The 16,738-nt window shown below is 46.8% G+C and overlaps 1 protein-coding gene across 1 annotated transcript in view; it reads right to left on the reverse strand.

Moving 5' to 3' along the window:
- The window catches only part of LOC147710225 (E3 ubiquitin-protein ligase TRIM39-like), a 272,894-nt gene that overhangs the window by 25,683 nt on the left and 230,473 nt on the right, over positions 1-16,738 (reverse strand). The window contains exon 5 of the mRNA XM_086919954.1: positions 8,986-9,038. Within this exon, the coding sequence (XP_086776080.1) occupies positions 8,986-9,038 (53 nt within the window). The remainder of the gene's footprint in view (positions 1-8,985; positions 9,039-16,738) is intronic.

The raw sequence follows: 16,738 nt of genomic DNA on the forward strand, positions 1-16,738 counted from the left end.
CAGTCACAGCGCCTTCGGCGCAGGCGGCAGGGTATGCGGAAGCCATCACAATCCAAGACTGAGTTGGAAAGACAGGAAGTGTTGGAAGCGGTGACGGCGTTGTCCGGTGGCCAGGTATTGCAGTCGCCAGGGAGCACGGACTCGGAGAAAGACAATGCACAGTCGGACTCTGAGTCCTCGGAAGCGGGGAGTGTTCGGATGCCGCAGGTCACTCCGGCCACAGCAGAAGGACTCTTGGATGAGTGATGGACTGAACTTCAGTAGACTGTGGTGGAAATGTTGGCACGAAGGAGGAAACTTGATCATGTGCTATACTGCAGTTGAGAGCTGTTGGCGCGGGGGGGCTTGTGGGGGGTTTTGTGAGGCCACTCCGGGGTGGGACAGCATCTCAGTGTATAGTAACCCGATGAGCCATGGAAGGGTGCACGGGTGAGAGAAGTTAGCTATGTTTTCTTGGGGGATTGCGGTGGGGTTATTATTTGAACGCGGGCAGTCACCAGTTGGCACCGCCCCCCCCCCCCCCCCCTCCCCTATTGCCCTTAAGGCATGCCTGCATTGACTACTGGTGGGCTTAGGTGTGTGATATGTGTTGGAATGGTTTGGATGGGGACTAGCAGTTTTGTTCTAGGACCTGTTCTTGGTAGGGTAGGGGGAGGGGGGTTCAGGGACTGGTTGGGGAATGGGGTTCACCGGTGTGTTCAGTTTTGTACAAGGAGGGGAGAAGTGGTTGAACTATGATGATGCGGGCATAACCTGATTTGCGTTATATCACTTGGAATGTACGGTGGCTACACATGATGACAAGGCGCCACAAGGTTCATGTGTATCTGGTCAGGAGAGGTGTACATATAGCACTGCTCCAAGAAACTAAATCAGAGGGCCTAGCACTGCAACGTAGATGGGGGGGACAGGTCTTTAGCACTTATTATTCAGCATTTGCGAGGGGGGCATTGATTTGGATCAGGGCAGGGGTCCCCTTTCAGGTAACTAAACAGACAATAGACTCTGAGGGAAGATTTGTTACAGTTGAAGGGTGCTTATATGGCAGAGAGGTAGCGTTATGTAGTATCTATGCACCAAATGTAGATCAGGCACAATTCCTGGACCAGATGTCTGGCGCATTAGCACATTATTTTGCAGGCCCGATACTGTTGGGAGGGGATTTTAATTCAATAGCGGATGAATCCATGGACAGGTCACACCCCCCTGCCAGATTCCCCAGTTCACAGACTATCCAAATATAGACTAGATTGGCAAACCAGATGGAGTTTGGTCGATGTGTGGGGGACACATCATCCGCGGGACCAAGATTATTCCTATTTCTCGGCACTGCACGAGCTCCATGTTCATCTGGTTGCGATATTATGTTCCAAGTTGGTAGTGCCTTCCATAACCCTCTCTGAGTACCTTGCTAGGACTCTGTCCGACCACAACCCATTGTTGGTTACCATGCACTGGACGAGGGAAAAGGCCGAAATCCCTACTTGGAGATTGTGACCTGAGACGCTGGACGATCCAGTGTTCCAAAGAGAAGTGGGAGATGGGATAATGCATTATTTTAATGAGAATGCGGGGATAGCTTCTTCTAGGGCAGTGGAATGGGACACCTTTAAGGTGGTGGTAAGAGGAATATGCATTAGCAAGTATGCAGGAGTACGGAAAGTCCTGTTGTAGGATTTTGAAAGAGCAGAAGAAAGATTAAGATCAGCAGAACAAGCAAGGTCTGAACGTCCGGAAATACAAAAAGAAGTAGAAGAGGCTAAGGCAGCAGTACCTACGGAGATAGCGAGATTGAGATGCTTCGATTACAATAAATATGTTGAGAGGGCTCATGCGAAGGGAGACAAAGCAGGAACGCTGTTAGCATGGCTGGCTAATCCCGTACCGCGGGGCGCCCCTATCATGGCACTAAGGGCACGCAATGGTAGAACGATATACACTCAGAGTGCGATCATGACTCGGTTCCGGGAGTATTACGAGAAGTTATATGAGAGTACATTGGTGGCAGGTGAGGCAGATATTGAGTCCTTTTTAGAGAGCGTGACACTTCCGCAGCTGGAAGAGGAGCAGGCGAAACAGTTAGGCCGTGACATAACAATCGAAGAAATTAGGAGCGCAATTAAACAAAATGGCATGTAATAAGACCCTGGGAGTAGATAGATTGCCGGTAAAATTTTATTTGCAGTATATAGATTTGTTGGCACCGAAGCTGCTAGAGGTCTATAGTGAAGCGCGAGAATTGGGCCAGCTCCAGATGACTGGGCGTTTTGCCTTTTATGATGATAACCTATTCCAAGGATGTCCTTCTTTCCCTTTGCACCCCCACCAATAACTGCACCAAGGTGTTTCCTAAACCCTCGCGGTCTAACAGTAGATGCCTGGGTTGTGGCTGGTTACCTGCCCTAGGCCGTATTGCCTCCCTCACTCCTCCTTCCGAAAGCACTAGCTGTCTTCTGTTGAACACAAGTTCCCTAGCCAAGCACGTGCTCGATATTTACAACCTCATCACAGATTCCAGAGCCGACTGTCTGTTTTTGACAGAGACCTGTTGCTGGAGAGGGCGCTGGTCCGGATATCACCACTGCTATCCCCCCGAGCCATAGGAAAGACAGAGTTAGCGGGAAGGGGGGTGGAGTGGCGCTAATCATCAACAAACGTATCACCTGCACTATCCTTCCCTCGGATAACATCCCGGGGAGTGAAACACTTGCCTTTTCCCTCTCACTATCTCCTTAGCAGTCCTGCATAGGACTGTTGGTCTATAGGCCCCCAGGCCCTATAGGCACTTTCTTTGAAGATCTCCACTTGGTGATTTCCTCACTATGCCTGAGATCTAACCACTGCTTGCTCCTTGGCGATTTCAACATTCACTTAGACAAGTTAGACAACCCCCACAGTATTAAGCTCAATGACATCACCTCATCCTTATGTCTGGTCCCACACCTTCGGTCCCCTACCCATTGTAAAGGTCACATATTAGACCAACTGTTTTCTACCGTTCCAGTAGTTCTCACTGCCCTTGCGCCGGTCCTATGGTCTGACCATTTCCTGGCAGAATTCGAAATCCCTTTTTCTACAAAGAGCCCTGATTGTGGACAAAGGGACAAAGTGCTGCCTTCGAGAGCCTTTCACCGAGTCTCTCCAGCCATGCTATTAAAGGAACTAGAGACCCATCCTTGCATGCTATCGGGCTCCTTGGAAACGGACCTTGACCTCTTACAGGGTTGGCTGACCCAACGCTTCACAGACCTCGCCCCCCCCCCATACTCGCTAAAACACCATCGGTGAAATCCTCTGCTCCCTGGTTCTCTTCGGCCCTGGCAGACAAACGTCGGCAGTGTAAAAAAGCAGAAAGGAAGTGGCGTAAACACTACGACACCAGCTGCAGGGAATCATATAGGTCTCTGATCAGAGACTATCATCGCGATATCATCGCCAATAAAAAGTCCTACTTGGCTAGCCGAATTGAGGAGGCCACAAACTCCTGCAAAGAAATTTTCAGGATTGTCAAGCATTTTACCCCCCCCCCGGACCAATCCCAAAATCATGCACTCCGAGTCCTGGATTTCCGATTTGGCTGTTTTTTTCGCTGACAAAATTAAAAATATCCAGCTATCCTTTGGTGCCTCTAAGATGAGTTACACTTCCACCCTTTGGTCTCCAGATCCCTCATCTTCTGCGTCAGAGCCTTCCCTTTGCAACTTCCCTTTTATGTCTCTTCAGGCGTCGCTGGACCTCCTCCCCAAACTCAAATCAGGCTCTCCCCTTGACCCTTGCCCTGCCAAAACCCTTGCCCAACTGGCCCCTACTCTTAATCATCTCATAAACCCGATCCTTAACCTCTCACTTAGCACAGGTGAAGTTCCGCAGCCTTGGAAACAGGCACTCATCCTGCCATTACTCAAGAAACCCAATCTGAACCCTGACTCTCATGACAATTACCGACCCATCTCCCTCTTGCCTGCCCTTGCGAAAGTGGTTGAGAAACATGTCCACATCTCTTTGTCCCACTTTCTAGAGACGAATGACATATTACATAGATCCCAGTCTGGCTTTCGCTCTAACCTGAGCACCGAATCCGCTCTTCTCGAGGTCACCGAAGTGATCAAGGCAACCTTGGACAAGGGAGGAAAAGTCATGCTGGTGATGCTCGACCTCTCTGCGGCCTTCGACACCGTCCCCCATGACCGCCTCCTAGCAAGACTCTGGGAGGTGGGTCTAAGGGGGACGGTGGTCAGCTGGTTCGGGTCCTTCCTCTCTAATCGACAGCAAACTATCTGGGCTCCACCTTTTTCCGCCGCGATGCCACCTCTGGAGGTTGGAGTTCCGCAGGGCTCTATTCTGAGCCCTTCGCTTTTTAACATTTACATGACCCCTTTGGCGGCACTCGCGGAGGGCTTTGGGGCCCAGATCGTGTCGTACGCTGATGACACAAAACTCCTGTTCACCTGCGACAAGGGCCAAGACTTTGACGGGACTTCTATTCGGTGCTGCCTTGGGGCGGTGTTTGACTGGTTCAGCCGACACTGCCTCAAGTGCAACTCCGAAAAGTCAGAAGTACTCTTCTTTGGCTGCCCCGCTGATCCCAGGTGGAAGGAGTGGTGGCCTGCCGCCATGTTCCCTCCTGACAGTGACTCTGGGTCTGCGAAGAACCTAGGTATTCAGGTCGACAACTGCCTCTCTTTCAGGGGTCAGGTGTCGGGCCTGGCTGGCAGATGTTTTGCGATCCTGAGGATGCTGAGGAATTTCCTGCCCTTACTATCCATCGAGCACAGAAAGACCACGGTGCCTGGACTACGCTAATGTTCTGTACCTTGGTCTGCCGGAATACCTCATATCGCGCCTCCAAATAGTACAGAACTCGGCAGCCCGGGCCATCTTTGGCCTTACCAGAAGAGCCAGGGCCACGGACCTCATCAGAACTCTTCATTGGCTGCCCATAAAGAAGCGGATCGCTTTTAAGGCCTTGACCGTCGCCTTTAAAGCCCTGCATGGTATAGGCGCACGCTATCTTCAGAAGTGGATCACTTTCTACCTTCCTTCGAGATCCCTTCGTTCTTCGTCACAAGCTAGGGCAGTCACCCCTAGGATACATCGGGCTCGCCGCGGCGGACGTTCCTTTAAACATCTTGCGCCCCTGCTGTGGAACAATCTTCCTCTCGCGCTCAGATCCTGTTCCAATCTTTTGGCATTCAGGAAGGATTTGAAAACCTGGCTGTTTCAGCAGTAAGTCCTTTCACCGTGTCCTCTCCTCATGCTGCTTGCGCCGCCTGTTTTGTTTTTCCCCTTTAGACCTGTGAGGCTCTGACAGCGCCGGGACACTTCTCGGAGTAGCCGTGCGCTATAGAAGCTCCCCAATTAACATAACAGAAGCACTCATTATCCCATTAACAAGGGAGTACGGATACGGCAGCTGACCGTCCATTATCAATGTTGTCCACGGATGATAAGATCTTAAGTCGGATCCTGGCGTCGCAAGCATATGACTAGTTTGGTACATGATGATCAGGCTGAGTTTATCCCAACCAGGAATACAACCACAAACATAAAGAGATTGTTGAGGGTTTTGGGAGAGGCCCGCGTTGGCTCACCCATGGCCACGATACTCTCGGTGGATATAGAAAAGGCCTTTGATAGTTTAGAATGGCCATACCTGTATAAAACTATGGGGTGCTTTGGGCTGGGTGATGCATTCGTGGGGTGGACGACAGTGTTGTATACTTCGGCAGTGGCTAGAGTAAAGGTAGTATGCAGAAAAAACAATATCCCAACAGGTAACAACCATAAGACAGTTTAGATATGTATGCATAAAACATTACATAGGAAAGAAACAAGGAGACTCAAGTGGTTAGTACATGGCTTGTAATTCACCAATTTGTTGAATGAAATTTCACATGGAAATACAGTTAAAGGCAGCACTGTATAAGAAAAATCATGTGACAACCCGAAGGCACTTGGTGATGGAGTGATGTATATACAAGTGAACAGTGACGACGCAAGTGATAAAAGTGAACAGCGTGAACGGCGCAAGGTGACCAATATATGTACAATGGTGGCTCAGTAAGTAGAAGTTTTCAGTCAATCAAAGTACATGTTATTATAGTTATGAGCCAAATGCTAAAGTGCGGCAAACAATTGCGCTGTGGTGTTGACGGCGTTTCGATCCACGGTTGTTAGGGATCTTCTTCAGGACAGGGTTGTCGAGTTGGTAGTGTGTTAGTATTGTAAAAGACGCATGTCTCGGGGAAACGGTTGCCTCGCCGCATAGTGGATTTGTACCTGGTGATTCATGTCCAGCTAGCAGCCCAGATTTACTCAGACGCTGCTTGGTCGTCAATTTTAGCACAGACGCCGCTCCAAGTATTGATTAAGATGCGCCGACCTTGACGCTGATCGCAGCTCCCCGAGACACGCGTCTTTTACAATGTGTTATAAACTGTCTTATGATTGTTACCTGTAGGGATATTGTTTTTTCTGCATACTTTATACCCAGTCCCAACGTGGTCTATGGGTCTTACTCCTGTTCTATATCACTAGAGTAAAGGTAGGGCAGATGATCTCCCCCCGCTATAAAGTATCCCGTGGGACAAGACAGGGTTGTCCACTCTCTTCACTATTATTCGCTTTGGCAATAGAACCTCTGGCAGCGTGGGCTCGGTTAGGACAGTGGTACAAGGGCTTAGCGTTCAGAGGGGAACAGCAATACATTTTCCTATATGCGGATGATTTGTTGATGTTTCTGGCGGATGCGGAGGGTGCACTGGTGGGGGCGGCACGATTGCTTTCAGACTTTGGCGATGTTTCAGGGCTAAAGGTTAATTGGTCTAAGACATGTTTATTCCCAGTAAAACCGGGGAGGACGGCACCTACGATACCGCGGACCATGCGGTGGGAGCCATCTTGTTTAGCATACTTGGTGTGCATATTTATCATGAGGCCAATGCTATCCTAGAAGGCAACATAGGGAGATGTGTGCGAGCCCTGAAGGGGAGCATGGCATTTTGGAATACCCTTCCGTTATCAGTGATGGGGAGGGTAACCTTGCTGAAGATGGTGGCACTTCCTAGGCTGTTGTACTTTTTCAGAACATTACCCATTTGGATACTGTGCTCCGTGTTTACCCAATTGTATGCAATTGGGTAAACACCGAGTTATCCAAACTGTATGGGGACATATTCTTCTCCACTTCGAATACACGGCAGCCCGGCCATACGGCCACAAAGCTCGAGACTAGAAGGAGGCATTTACATTTATTGCCCCAGAACTACGGCATTACCAGCCATTTTAGCATTCCCAGTCCCTCTAAGATTTATGGCCCGAGCAGCTGCGCATTGTAAGACCATCAAGCAGCAGTAACCATTTGCAAGAATCCTCTATCAATAGTAAGTGGATTTCCCTGCTATTACCGAGCCTCCCACACCCTCTACGATCTAGATAATTAGAGCCAAGTTATACACGGTGGCTGCATTTCACGTACTAATCAGTGTACGTCCTGAAGTATTCCCACACTTCAGAACAAATTGGAAATAAGAAAAGGTGCGCAGTATTTTCCTCATCGCTGTTCTGTGCCATTTACCTATCCTGTTTTACACGAGAAGCCTTCTTTCAGAGCTGATCATTTTCATCGCCAAACGCCTCCATCGTACAAGGCTGACAATACCCAAACGGACATTCAAATTTTTTAACTTGATGGTATTAACTGACGAAGACACGCCTGTGTCGAAACGCGCGTCGAAGCTACCATCACTTACTTCCTTTTTATTGTTCTAAATATAATGATTTACAAATGTATTATTGAAAGTCATTGATTCTGTTTTTAATAATTATCATGATCATTAAAACTTAAAAAAACTGTATATCATCATTTTTGTTTGTACTCTTTATTCTACATTGCTTATGTTCTACAGTGCCTGGGAATGTTATTTTTCATTGTGGGGACATATTCTGCGCAGGGCGTGCAAAAACACCAGAAACGTACGATTCCAGCACAATTCCAACTGGTGCATTTTTTAATAATGTACAGAGCATATTTGACACCTGGTAAGATCATGAAATATTTTAACGTTGATAATGTGGTATGTCCTAGATGCACTAGGGTGGGAGTGGAATTAGAGCACATGCTATGGGAATGTCCGAACTTGGGCAGCTACTCGGGTAAAGTGGGAGAGTTACTGAATTGAGTTACAGAGCACCAACTAGACTTTGACATGGCCACATGCATATTACATTGGTTCCCTCATACCTCCAAGACAAAGGTGACAAGCAAGTTTGTTGATATTGGGCTGGTGCTGGCAAAAAGAGAAATAACAATTCACTGGAAGTCAAAGGAGGGTCCCAGCAGTAAGAGGTGGAGGGCTGAGCTGGTTAAATGGGCTAGTAGTGAGAGTGGTATTCGCTTTCAACAGGCGTGACGTATGAATAACGAGAAGGCGCTGGACGTGGCAAGAGCTTGGGAGGAGCTGGTTCAATCACTGACCGGCCAACAGTCAGGGGAAGACCGGGAACAGAGTGGTCAGGCATACGGAGGCCAGTGAAACACCCAGTAGGGGAATCCTGACTTTCAGTAAACCCCAGTCCTACGCACTATACTTTTGCAGATACATGGAACACACCGGTGAAAGGGGAGGGGGAGGATGGGGGAGTTATCATTATCGTTAGGTTAGGAATAGTTTATATGCAGGATTGGTTGATTTGATTCTGAGCAAGTGGTATATTGCAACTATGTGCAGAATGATTAGTTCACTTTTATGTGAATGACCGTTAACCAACAAGTTAGCTGATAAAGTAATTGGGTCAACTGATAAATGTGTAAGGAAATTGATGGGTATTTGTTGATTGCATAGAGGATTACTTGATTGACGAGATGTAAAACAATAAAATATGTTTTTTTTTTTAAATCACATACCATGCCATGCCATGCCATACCATTTTCATGAACAGTAATATACAGTAATATACAGAGCTAATCATCACAATTATATTTACCTCTATAACTCTTCACCACCAACTCTGGGCACCGAATCTTCACATGATTACACCTGTAATAACACACACATCATCTTTGTATTAAAGAGCAATGACAGCTACAGGAACAGAGGATGAACATCACATAAGACACGTATTTGATATAAGATTCAGAATTAAGAGCAGCGCCTGCAGACTAGTGCTCGGTGTGAGTTACTGTTCATGCACAACAGTCAAAGCTCTAGCGATATCCAAAAGTACCTTTAATATCATATGTCAGGATCTGGGTCCTCAAAGGCAGATAGCTGACTGAGGTCAGCATGCTTCATGTGATTCCATGGAGTGCCACAGTGTGGTTTTTCCAGGAGCGGTGGTTTGCTCAGGCTGAGCAGGACTAATAGGTTACATCTGCTCCTGGTAGGGTCTCGAGTATATACTTGATAATACTTTCTTAACTGGGATATTCCTGCCACCTCCTCCAACACATCACTGCAACACCCAGTCCCTGCCAGTATAAACCTTGTCACCATTCCTCTACAACACTGGAAGGATTAGCACTCAACCTCTGTTACTGCAAACTCCATCCTCACTGCTCTAGAACATTAGAGCACAAATCCCTCACTGAGCCTGCAAGTTTACAAGAGGGCTCAGTGAGGGAAGTACTCAATTCCGGCATCTGTCTGATCTCAAAACAGAACTGTGGATTCCAGCAAGGCAAAATCATCCTTTCGAATTTTCACAACATTTTCCAAACAAAAAAAGCTTCAAGTTGGGTCTTGTTGTGCATGGAAAGTTTCAGGGAGATCCATCAAACAGGGGCGAGAAAAAGGGGGTGGGGAAAAAGTGCATATCCATGTTAATTCTCGGAATCTTTAAACACGCCTCCAGCCCGAACCGCTGGACGGAATTACACCAAATAAGGTAGAGAGGTAGATTTTGTTTTTGAGATCACGCTTTTTGCAATTTGGTGTAAAGTAATTCAATATTCAATAGAAGTGAATGACAGGTGTCGAGGGTCACAAAAATGAGAACATGTAAAGGATGATAACAAATTTTCGTTACATTATAAATCATGTTTTGATGGCACCATAGTAATTTTAGAAATTATGGTGTGCTCTAAGGTGATTTTACCCAGTGAAAAAGCCTTCTGCCTGGATTTCATTAATCATGTTTGAGAGAAAACTGTTTTCTCATGAATTTCCCAATGAGGTTATAGAAGATGTTCCCGAAGATAAAATGAGAGCATATTATCTGTAAATTCACACTATTTTTCTCAGCCATATGAGAATGAAGTCTGACATCCTATGCCAGGATTCGGAGGTAAGGATTATGCATTTCTTTCTTCATTTTTATTATCAGCAGTTTCAAAGTTAAACAGAAAAAACCAGCAAACACTACAAATCCCATGATTCGAGGGGAGCGTGTCCATGACAACCATTAACCAATCATAACACTATCTGTACATGGATATAAATCTCTGCCCCACTCAGTCTTGGCCTAGGGGGTTGAGTGACACATGTAACAGTGCTAGACTGTTGTTTTAGCACACTGTTCATTATTGAGCAATTTCTCAATGTGCGGCAGGCTTCGGCCCATGCTTGTCTGTATTCCGCGCAGGTTCACTAAGCGCGCTGTTTCACGCCGTCAGCGGGTACCATCAAGCAGAGCAGTGCGTTGTGTTTTAAGCGCTCCTCAGGTACATGCCACGTGTTAGGTAGCTGCAGTGTGTGTCTTTGTGGAAGGATTGACCTCTGAGGCTTCCCCTCTCCCTACCAACTCTTGCACAACACGGCTGTGGCGGTAAGTATTTTTGGCACTACCGGCGTTCTAAAACTTACTGGCACTTTGGTCATCTGTGAGAAGGCTGCTCTTGGAATACTTTACAGGGCGAGATGTGTGTATTTACTGGTGCTCACATGCCCTTTTTAGGTCTCGCCTAGGCAGCGATAGCGCTGTCTCGTTGAGACATGCAGTATACACTAAAGCAAGGAAACCCTGCCCGCTCTCTGCCAACTCTCCGCCCATCATTCTCATTGGCTTGTGTCTTAAACGCTGCCTTCCGATAGGTTGTAGGTTTGTTATTCCCTTCTTATGATGGACATGTCACTGCCAAGGCTGGAACCCTGACAAATCAGCAGTGCTATATATTGAGTTTATTTATTTATAATTAGGTGATAGTTTATTTATTTATAATTCGGTGATCAAATTTATTTATTTATAATTAGGTGATCCAGCCCACACTGAGGATCGAACCCTGCTCTCCAGCTCCAAAGTCAGCAGCTTTATATGTTAAGCCACCCTCTGGCTTCTAGACAAGCACCTTAAAGGGGTTTATCTTTTTATTTATATTATTTGTAAAGCGCCTGAATCACCCCACATGGGGTATCTCTGCCCTGGGGGCGTATGCAGGTGAGGCACTGGGTGTTTTAAAAGAGTGAGGTTTTGAGTTTTTTCCTGAAGCTCAGATAATTAGTGCAGAGGCGTATGTCCAAGGGTAGTTGTTTCTAGAGTTGAGGGGCTAGATAGGAGAACGATTTGCCTCCCAAACTGGTTTGCTTGATGCGTGGAATGACGAGAAGGCCTTTCCCATTGGAGCGAAGGGTACGTGATGGTGTGTGTTTGACCAGTTTGTCAGCCAGGTATGTAAGACCCAGCTGGTTTAGGCCTTTGAACACCATACAGCAGATTTTGAATTGGATTCTTTTGCTTATGGGTAACCAGTGAAGTTTGCGTAGCAGGGGAAGTGACGGAGCTCGATAGGGTGCACTGGATACCAGGCGTGCCGCTGAGTTTTGCACCACCTGTAAACTGTTCAGGGCAGATTCTTTGGCAGAGATCAGCAAAGTATTACTGAAATCCAGGCGGGTAAGTACTAAGGCATGTACCAGAGTTTTACGTGTAGAAGTAGGAAGGAAGTGAAAAACCTTGCGGAGCAGGCTGAGTGCATGGAAGCAAGCTTGTTTGGTTGTAGCTATGTGCTCATCAGGATTGAGTATATTGTCTATTAACACCCCCAGGTTTTTAACCACTGGCTTAGAGAATGGTGCAGAGCCCAGTTCTTCTGGCCGCCAGCTAGCTGACCATCTGGTGACTGCGTCTTTGAAGAGCATTATTTCTGTTTTTCCTGCATTTAGCTGCAGGAAATTGCTGCTCATCCATGATGTTATGGTTCTCATGCCTTCTGCGAATATGTTTTTAATATTGGGGTGTCTTTATCAAAGGAAAGGAGGAGCTGAGTGTCATCTGCGTAGGAAATGGGGTAAACCTGATTTTCCTGAGGAGTGCTGCAAGTGGGGCTACATATACATTGAATAGTGAGGGGCTAAGACAGGAGCCCTGTGGTACCCCTTTGGTTACTGAAGAGGTCTTGGATCTGAAGGGTTCGAGGTTTACAGTTTGGGTTCTGTCTTTGAGAAAGTCCCTCATCCAGTCTAGTGCTGTATCCTGGATGCCTATAGATCTTAATCTATCCAGCAGGATCTGGTGTGAAATAGTGTTGAATGCGGCAGACAGGTCGAGCAGTATGAGAATTACTGCTCGGCCGGCGACCGCCTGCATTCGGATGTCATCTATAACATTAACCAGGGCCGATTCGGTGCTGTACCTGGGACAGAATCCTGACTGTGAATGATCAAGACAGTTAGAGGATTCAATAAATGCAGATAGATGTGTGTTAATATGTTTGTCCAACAATTTGCTGTACAGGGGAAGGAGTGAAATGGGTCTATAGTTTGCTATTACATCGGGAGGCAATTTGTTGTTTTTCCTGATGGGCATAATCTGGGCGGCTTTCCATTCTTCGGGAAGCCTACCTTCTTTAATTGAGCTATTCAGAATGGCACAAAGAGGTGCTGCCAGTTCAACTGCGAGTTTTGTGGCAGTTTTAGCTGCTATTAGGTCTTTAGGAGAGCCCAATTTGGCCGATTTTAACAAGGATTCTGTGTCATGAATGGTGAGCAGATGGAATTCTTTTAGGGTGATAAGTCTAGGTAAGGCTGGGGCGTGTTCAACAACCATATTCTGACTGGTATTTATAATGGAGACAGTTATCTTATTGTAAATGTCATCAATTTTTGTGAGAAGTTGTTGGCTATGTCATCGCACAATGAGTGGGTTGGCTCTTCTTCAGGGCTGCAGGCTTTGGGGTTAATGAGGTTGTTAAGGACCTGAAATAGGGTTTTTGATGTGTTATCGTCTGCTCCAGTTGGGTGGCTACGTGGCTTTTCCGGGCAATTTTTATGTTCTTTTGATAGGCGTCTAAGGCCGATTTATACTTTCCTTTGTCAAGGGGGTCCTTGGTTTGGCGCCATTGGCGCTCGAGCTTTTTACATTGGCTTTTTTCTGCTCAAAGCTCAGATGAATACAAGGGGGTCTGGATGCGTTTGGGAACCATAAAAGATTGTTTCAGGGGGATTAGAGCGTCAATAGTGGATTTAATTGTGTCCTGGAATACCATCAGGCATTTGTCCACAGTGTCCGAGGCCGACTGACGTGGGGGGATGAATGCTTCACGGAAAAAAGTGGGTGTTAGTTTGTGCCACTGTCTGTAAGTCCGTATTACTGGATTTCTCTTAGCTACGTGTTCAGGGTGACCTATAAGGTCTAATTCGATTATCGAGTGGTCTGACCACATCAGAGGGTTGGTTGATTTATAGATTGTCTCTGGTGAGTTGGAGAGAACCAGATCTAACGAATGGCCTGCAATGTGCGTGGGTGCGTCATTGTTTTGATCAGGCCTAATGCTGACATCTCGGACAGAAGGATAGCAGCCTCTGGGTCCTTAGGACTCCCACTATGGACGTTGAAATCGCCCAGAAGAAGAAATTTATTGGAGGATATCACATGAGGAGCAATCATATTCAGAAGGTGAGAAATGGAATTAAGGAGAGGTCCAGGAGGACGATAAACAAGGGCTCCTTTCCAACTCAGCTGTGAGTGGAGATCTGTTCTAAATATGAGAATTTCAATTATGTCACTGCAATATTGATCTAGCATTGTGGCTTTTATCGGATCTTTGTATATGACAGCAATGCCACCGCCCACCTTGCGTGGTCTGTCTACTTTTAAGATGCAATAGCTGGGGTAGAGGAAGGTTTGATCCATGTTTCTGTTAGAAATCCAATATCTTTGTTTCCCTCACCTAGTCACCCTCCCACCATGCACCCACCCTTAACCCCTTCCTTCCTCTCGCTTTCCCTGAGCTCCCCCGTAAGTGCATGGGAAGTGTATAAGCCTATCACTTTAAATGTAAACAGCCTCAGAGCTCTCTTCCAGAGCTCCTCCCTGCCAGCCCTCACAACATCCACGCACAGTGAATTAGAAGAGATCATTAAAACGTTGGCATCATAAATGCGTATAAGTTACGACAGAGATGTGTGATAAACCAGTAGCACACAAATTAGTGTGCCCTATGTAACCTCTGCTCTTATTTACGTGTTTGCAGCGCAGTGGCGTGGTAGAGCACAGAAGAATAGTTCTCATAACTCTAACTCGGTTTTGCATGTTCATTTTAAAACTATCAGCAAAAATGCTAGGGGTTAGAAATGAAAAGAGAAAACGAAAATAGGGCTCTAATGAGAATTCTAAAACTAAATGTTTCCAAGTGGCTACATGAAACTCGTTGTATTGCACAAAATGCCACATCGGCAACTTAGTTAATTTCTGTTAACCCAGAACTCACCACCGTCGTCTTTCTTCTATGACCATGACTCGTCTGGGCTGATCACACGATCTACATTGTAAACGAACAGGTGTACTTAGGGTGACCAACCGTCCGTAAATTTCACGGACAGTCCGTAATTTCGGCCGTCTGTCCGTTGTCCGTGAAGGATTCTTTAACGGACGCCATTTGTCTGTAATTTTAACCGGGCACGGTCGCACATCCCTAAAGCAGGCACAGCTGGTCCCCACCTCCCTTCTTGACTTGACATGACGCATTCAGGGCTGTTTGCATCTGAATAGATGCCCCTGCTCTTGAAGCTGCAGCCCCCACCCCTCACACCTCCAGCCCCTGATGAGCTGTTAAGAGGTGCTTGAAAGTGGCTGAGAGGGAGGGGCTGCAGCTTCAGGAGCAGGGGCATGTATTCAGATGCAAAAAGCCCTGAATGCGTCTTGTATCTGCAATTTGTATTTGTATTGCAAATGTCCTTTCATAATTCAGGTGTGGATAGTGCACATTTATTCACACAAAAATTGCTTGGCAAAAATGCATTTACACTTTTTTTCTAAACAAGACATTTTTTGAGACTGAAAGAAGATTGCATTGTTGATTTATATACTGGGTGTGTTCTGTGTGTGAGCAAAGTTGTTCCTCCTGTTGCTTTTCATGCGCTTGTTCTGAGGAAGTTTGTATTTCTGCTATCCGTGCTGCATATGTTCTGGGTCAGTGGATGATGTACTGTGCAGGGGAGAAGATTTCCTTGCTCTGTTTGTGCCGAGCCCCTGGGGGAAAGTATGGGTTCTTCCAATCTAACGGTGTGCGCACACTGGTTGGCTGCATAATCTGGATGTTCAGGAGTTATGAACAACTGTAGCTTCCATGGGACGGGTTTCAGCTGGTTCATGAGGCTGAGATCGGTAGTAACAGGGATGAAGAGGGTGCGGAGCATGCAGCTCTATGTCACCTGCAGAGTAGACACTTCAAGGGGTAATGGTCAGCTCCTCGACTCTCCCCTCACCCAGCACATTCACAGGGACATCTGTACTAGTGGCAGGAGGAAATAAAATGTCAATGTGCAGACTCCCAGGTCCCTTTTGGAACTGTGTTGTCTCTGTTGGAGGTCATCCGCCAATTTGAAAGCAAACTACAACCAGGCGGAGCCCAGTAGATGCCACCTTGTACAAAGGCAGTTAAATTCAAAGTCCTCCCATTCATTCACAGTTGTAGGAGCACTCTCCAAACCTGGCTCTTAGAAGATGACCCCGGTTAAGGGAGACTGGGCGGACGTTTTACATAGCCAATAGCATCTCCTTCTGAAGGGTGCAGGAAGTCCTGCTGCCACCACTGTAAGTCTCTCAGAGCCTGAGGAGAGAGTGCCGTGGACGTGTGTGAGACATTCCCTTTCTACCCAGGGCCCCAAACATCCTACAACCGGTCTGGATTACACCGAGGCAGCACGTGGTTCTCATCACAGCACAGAGCTTAATAACTGTCACTAAATTGTAAACAAACCTCGATTCTTCAAACATGCAGTCTTTAATGTAATAAAATAAAGAAATGGCACAATCAATCGCACCCACACTGATTAACAAAGTAAGGAGGACAATCAGTTAAATCAGTTCTCTTGGAGTATCTCCTTTAAGTACTGTACTTCACAGTGGGGGCTGGTAAAAGTAACATTTTGGAAAGAGAGACTGACTTCTCATTGTCTTGTCCAGGAGGGGGTGAGGAGCCCTATCCCACCCTGGAAGAGACCAAGATGATACTAGGATACTGCATGCCCACCCCTGTGCCCACCCTGGTGATCCTGGTCCCCCTCCTTCCCACCCCCCTCCCCCCAGTGATGGCTCCTGTCCCTCCCCCTGCCCCCCACCTGTGGTGGCTTCTGTCCCAGTCCAGGAATGGCGTCTGCAGCTCAAAAAGGCTCAGCTCAAAATGAATATGAAAAGGTGGGCGAGTGAGTAAGTGAAGGGATGGGTGGATGGCTGGATGAATTCGTGAAAGGGTGCATGGATGAATGAAAGATTGAATAGATGGATAATAAAAGAGGATGGATGGATTGATGAGTGAGTGGTGGAAGGATGGAAGGGAGAAAAGGTAAATAGCTGGATGAAT

The sequence above is a fragment of the Lissotriton vulgaris genome, chromosome 5 (genome assembly GCF_964263255.1).
Source record: "Lissotriton vulgaris chromosome 5, aLisVul1.2, whole genome shotgun sequence".
Lineage (NCBI taxonomy): Eukaryota > Metazoa > Chordata > Amphibia > Caudata > Salamandridae > Lissotriton > Lissotriton vulgaris.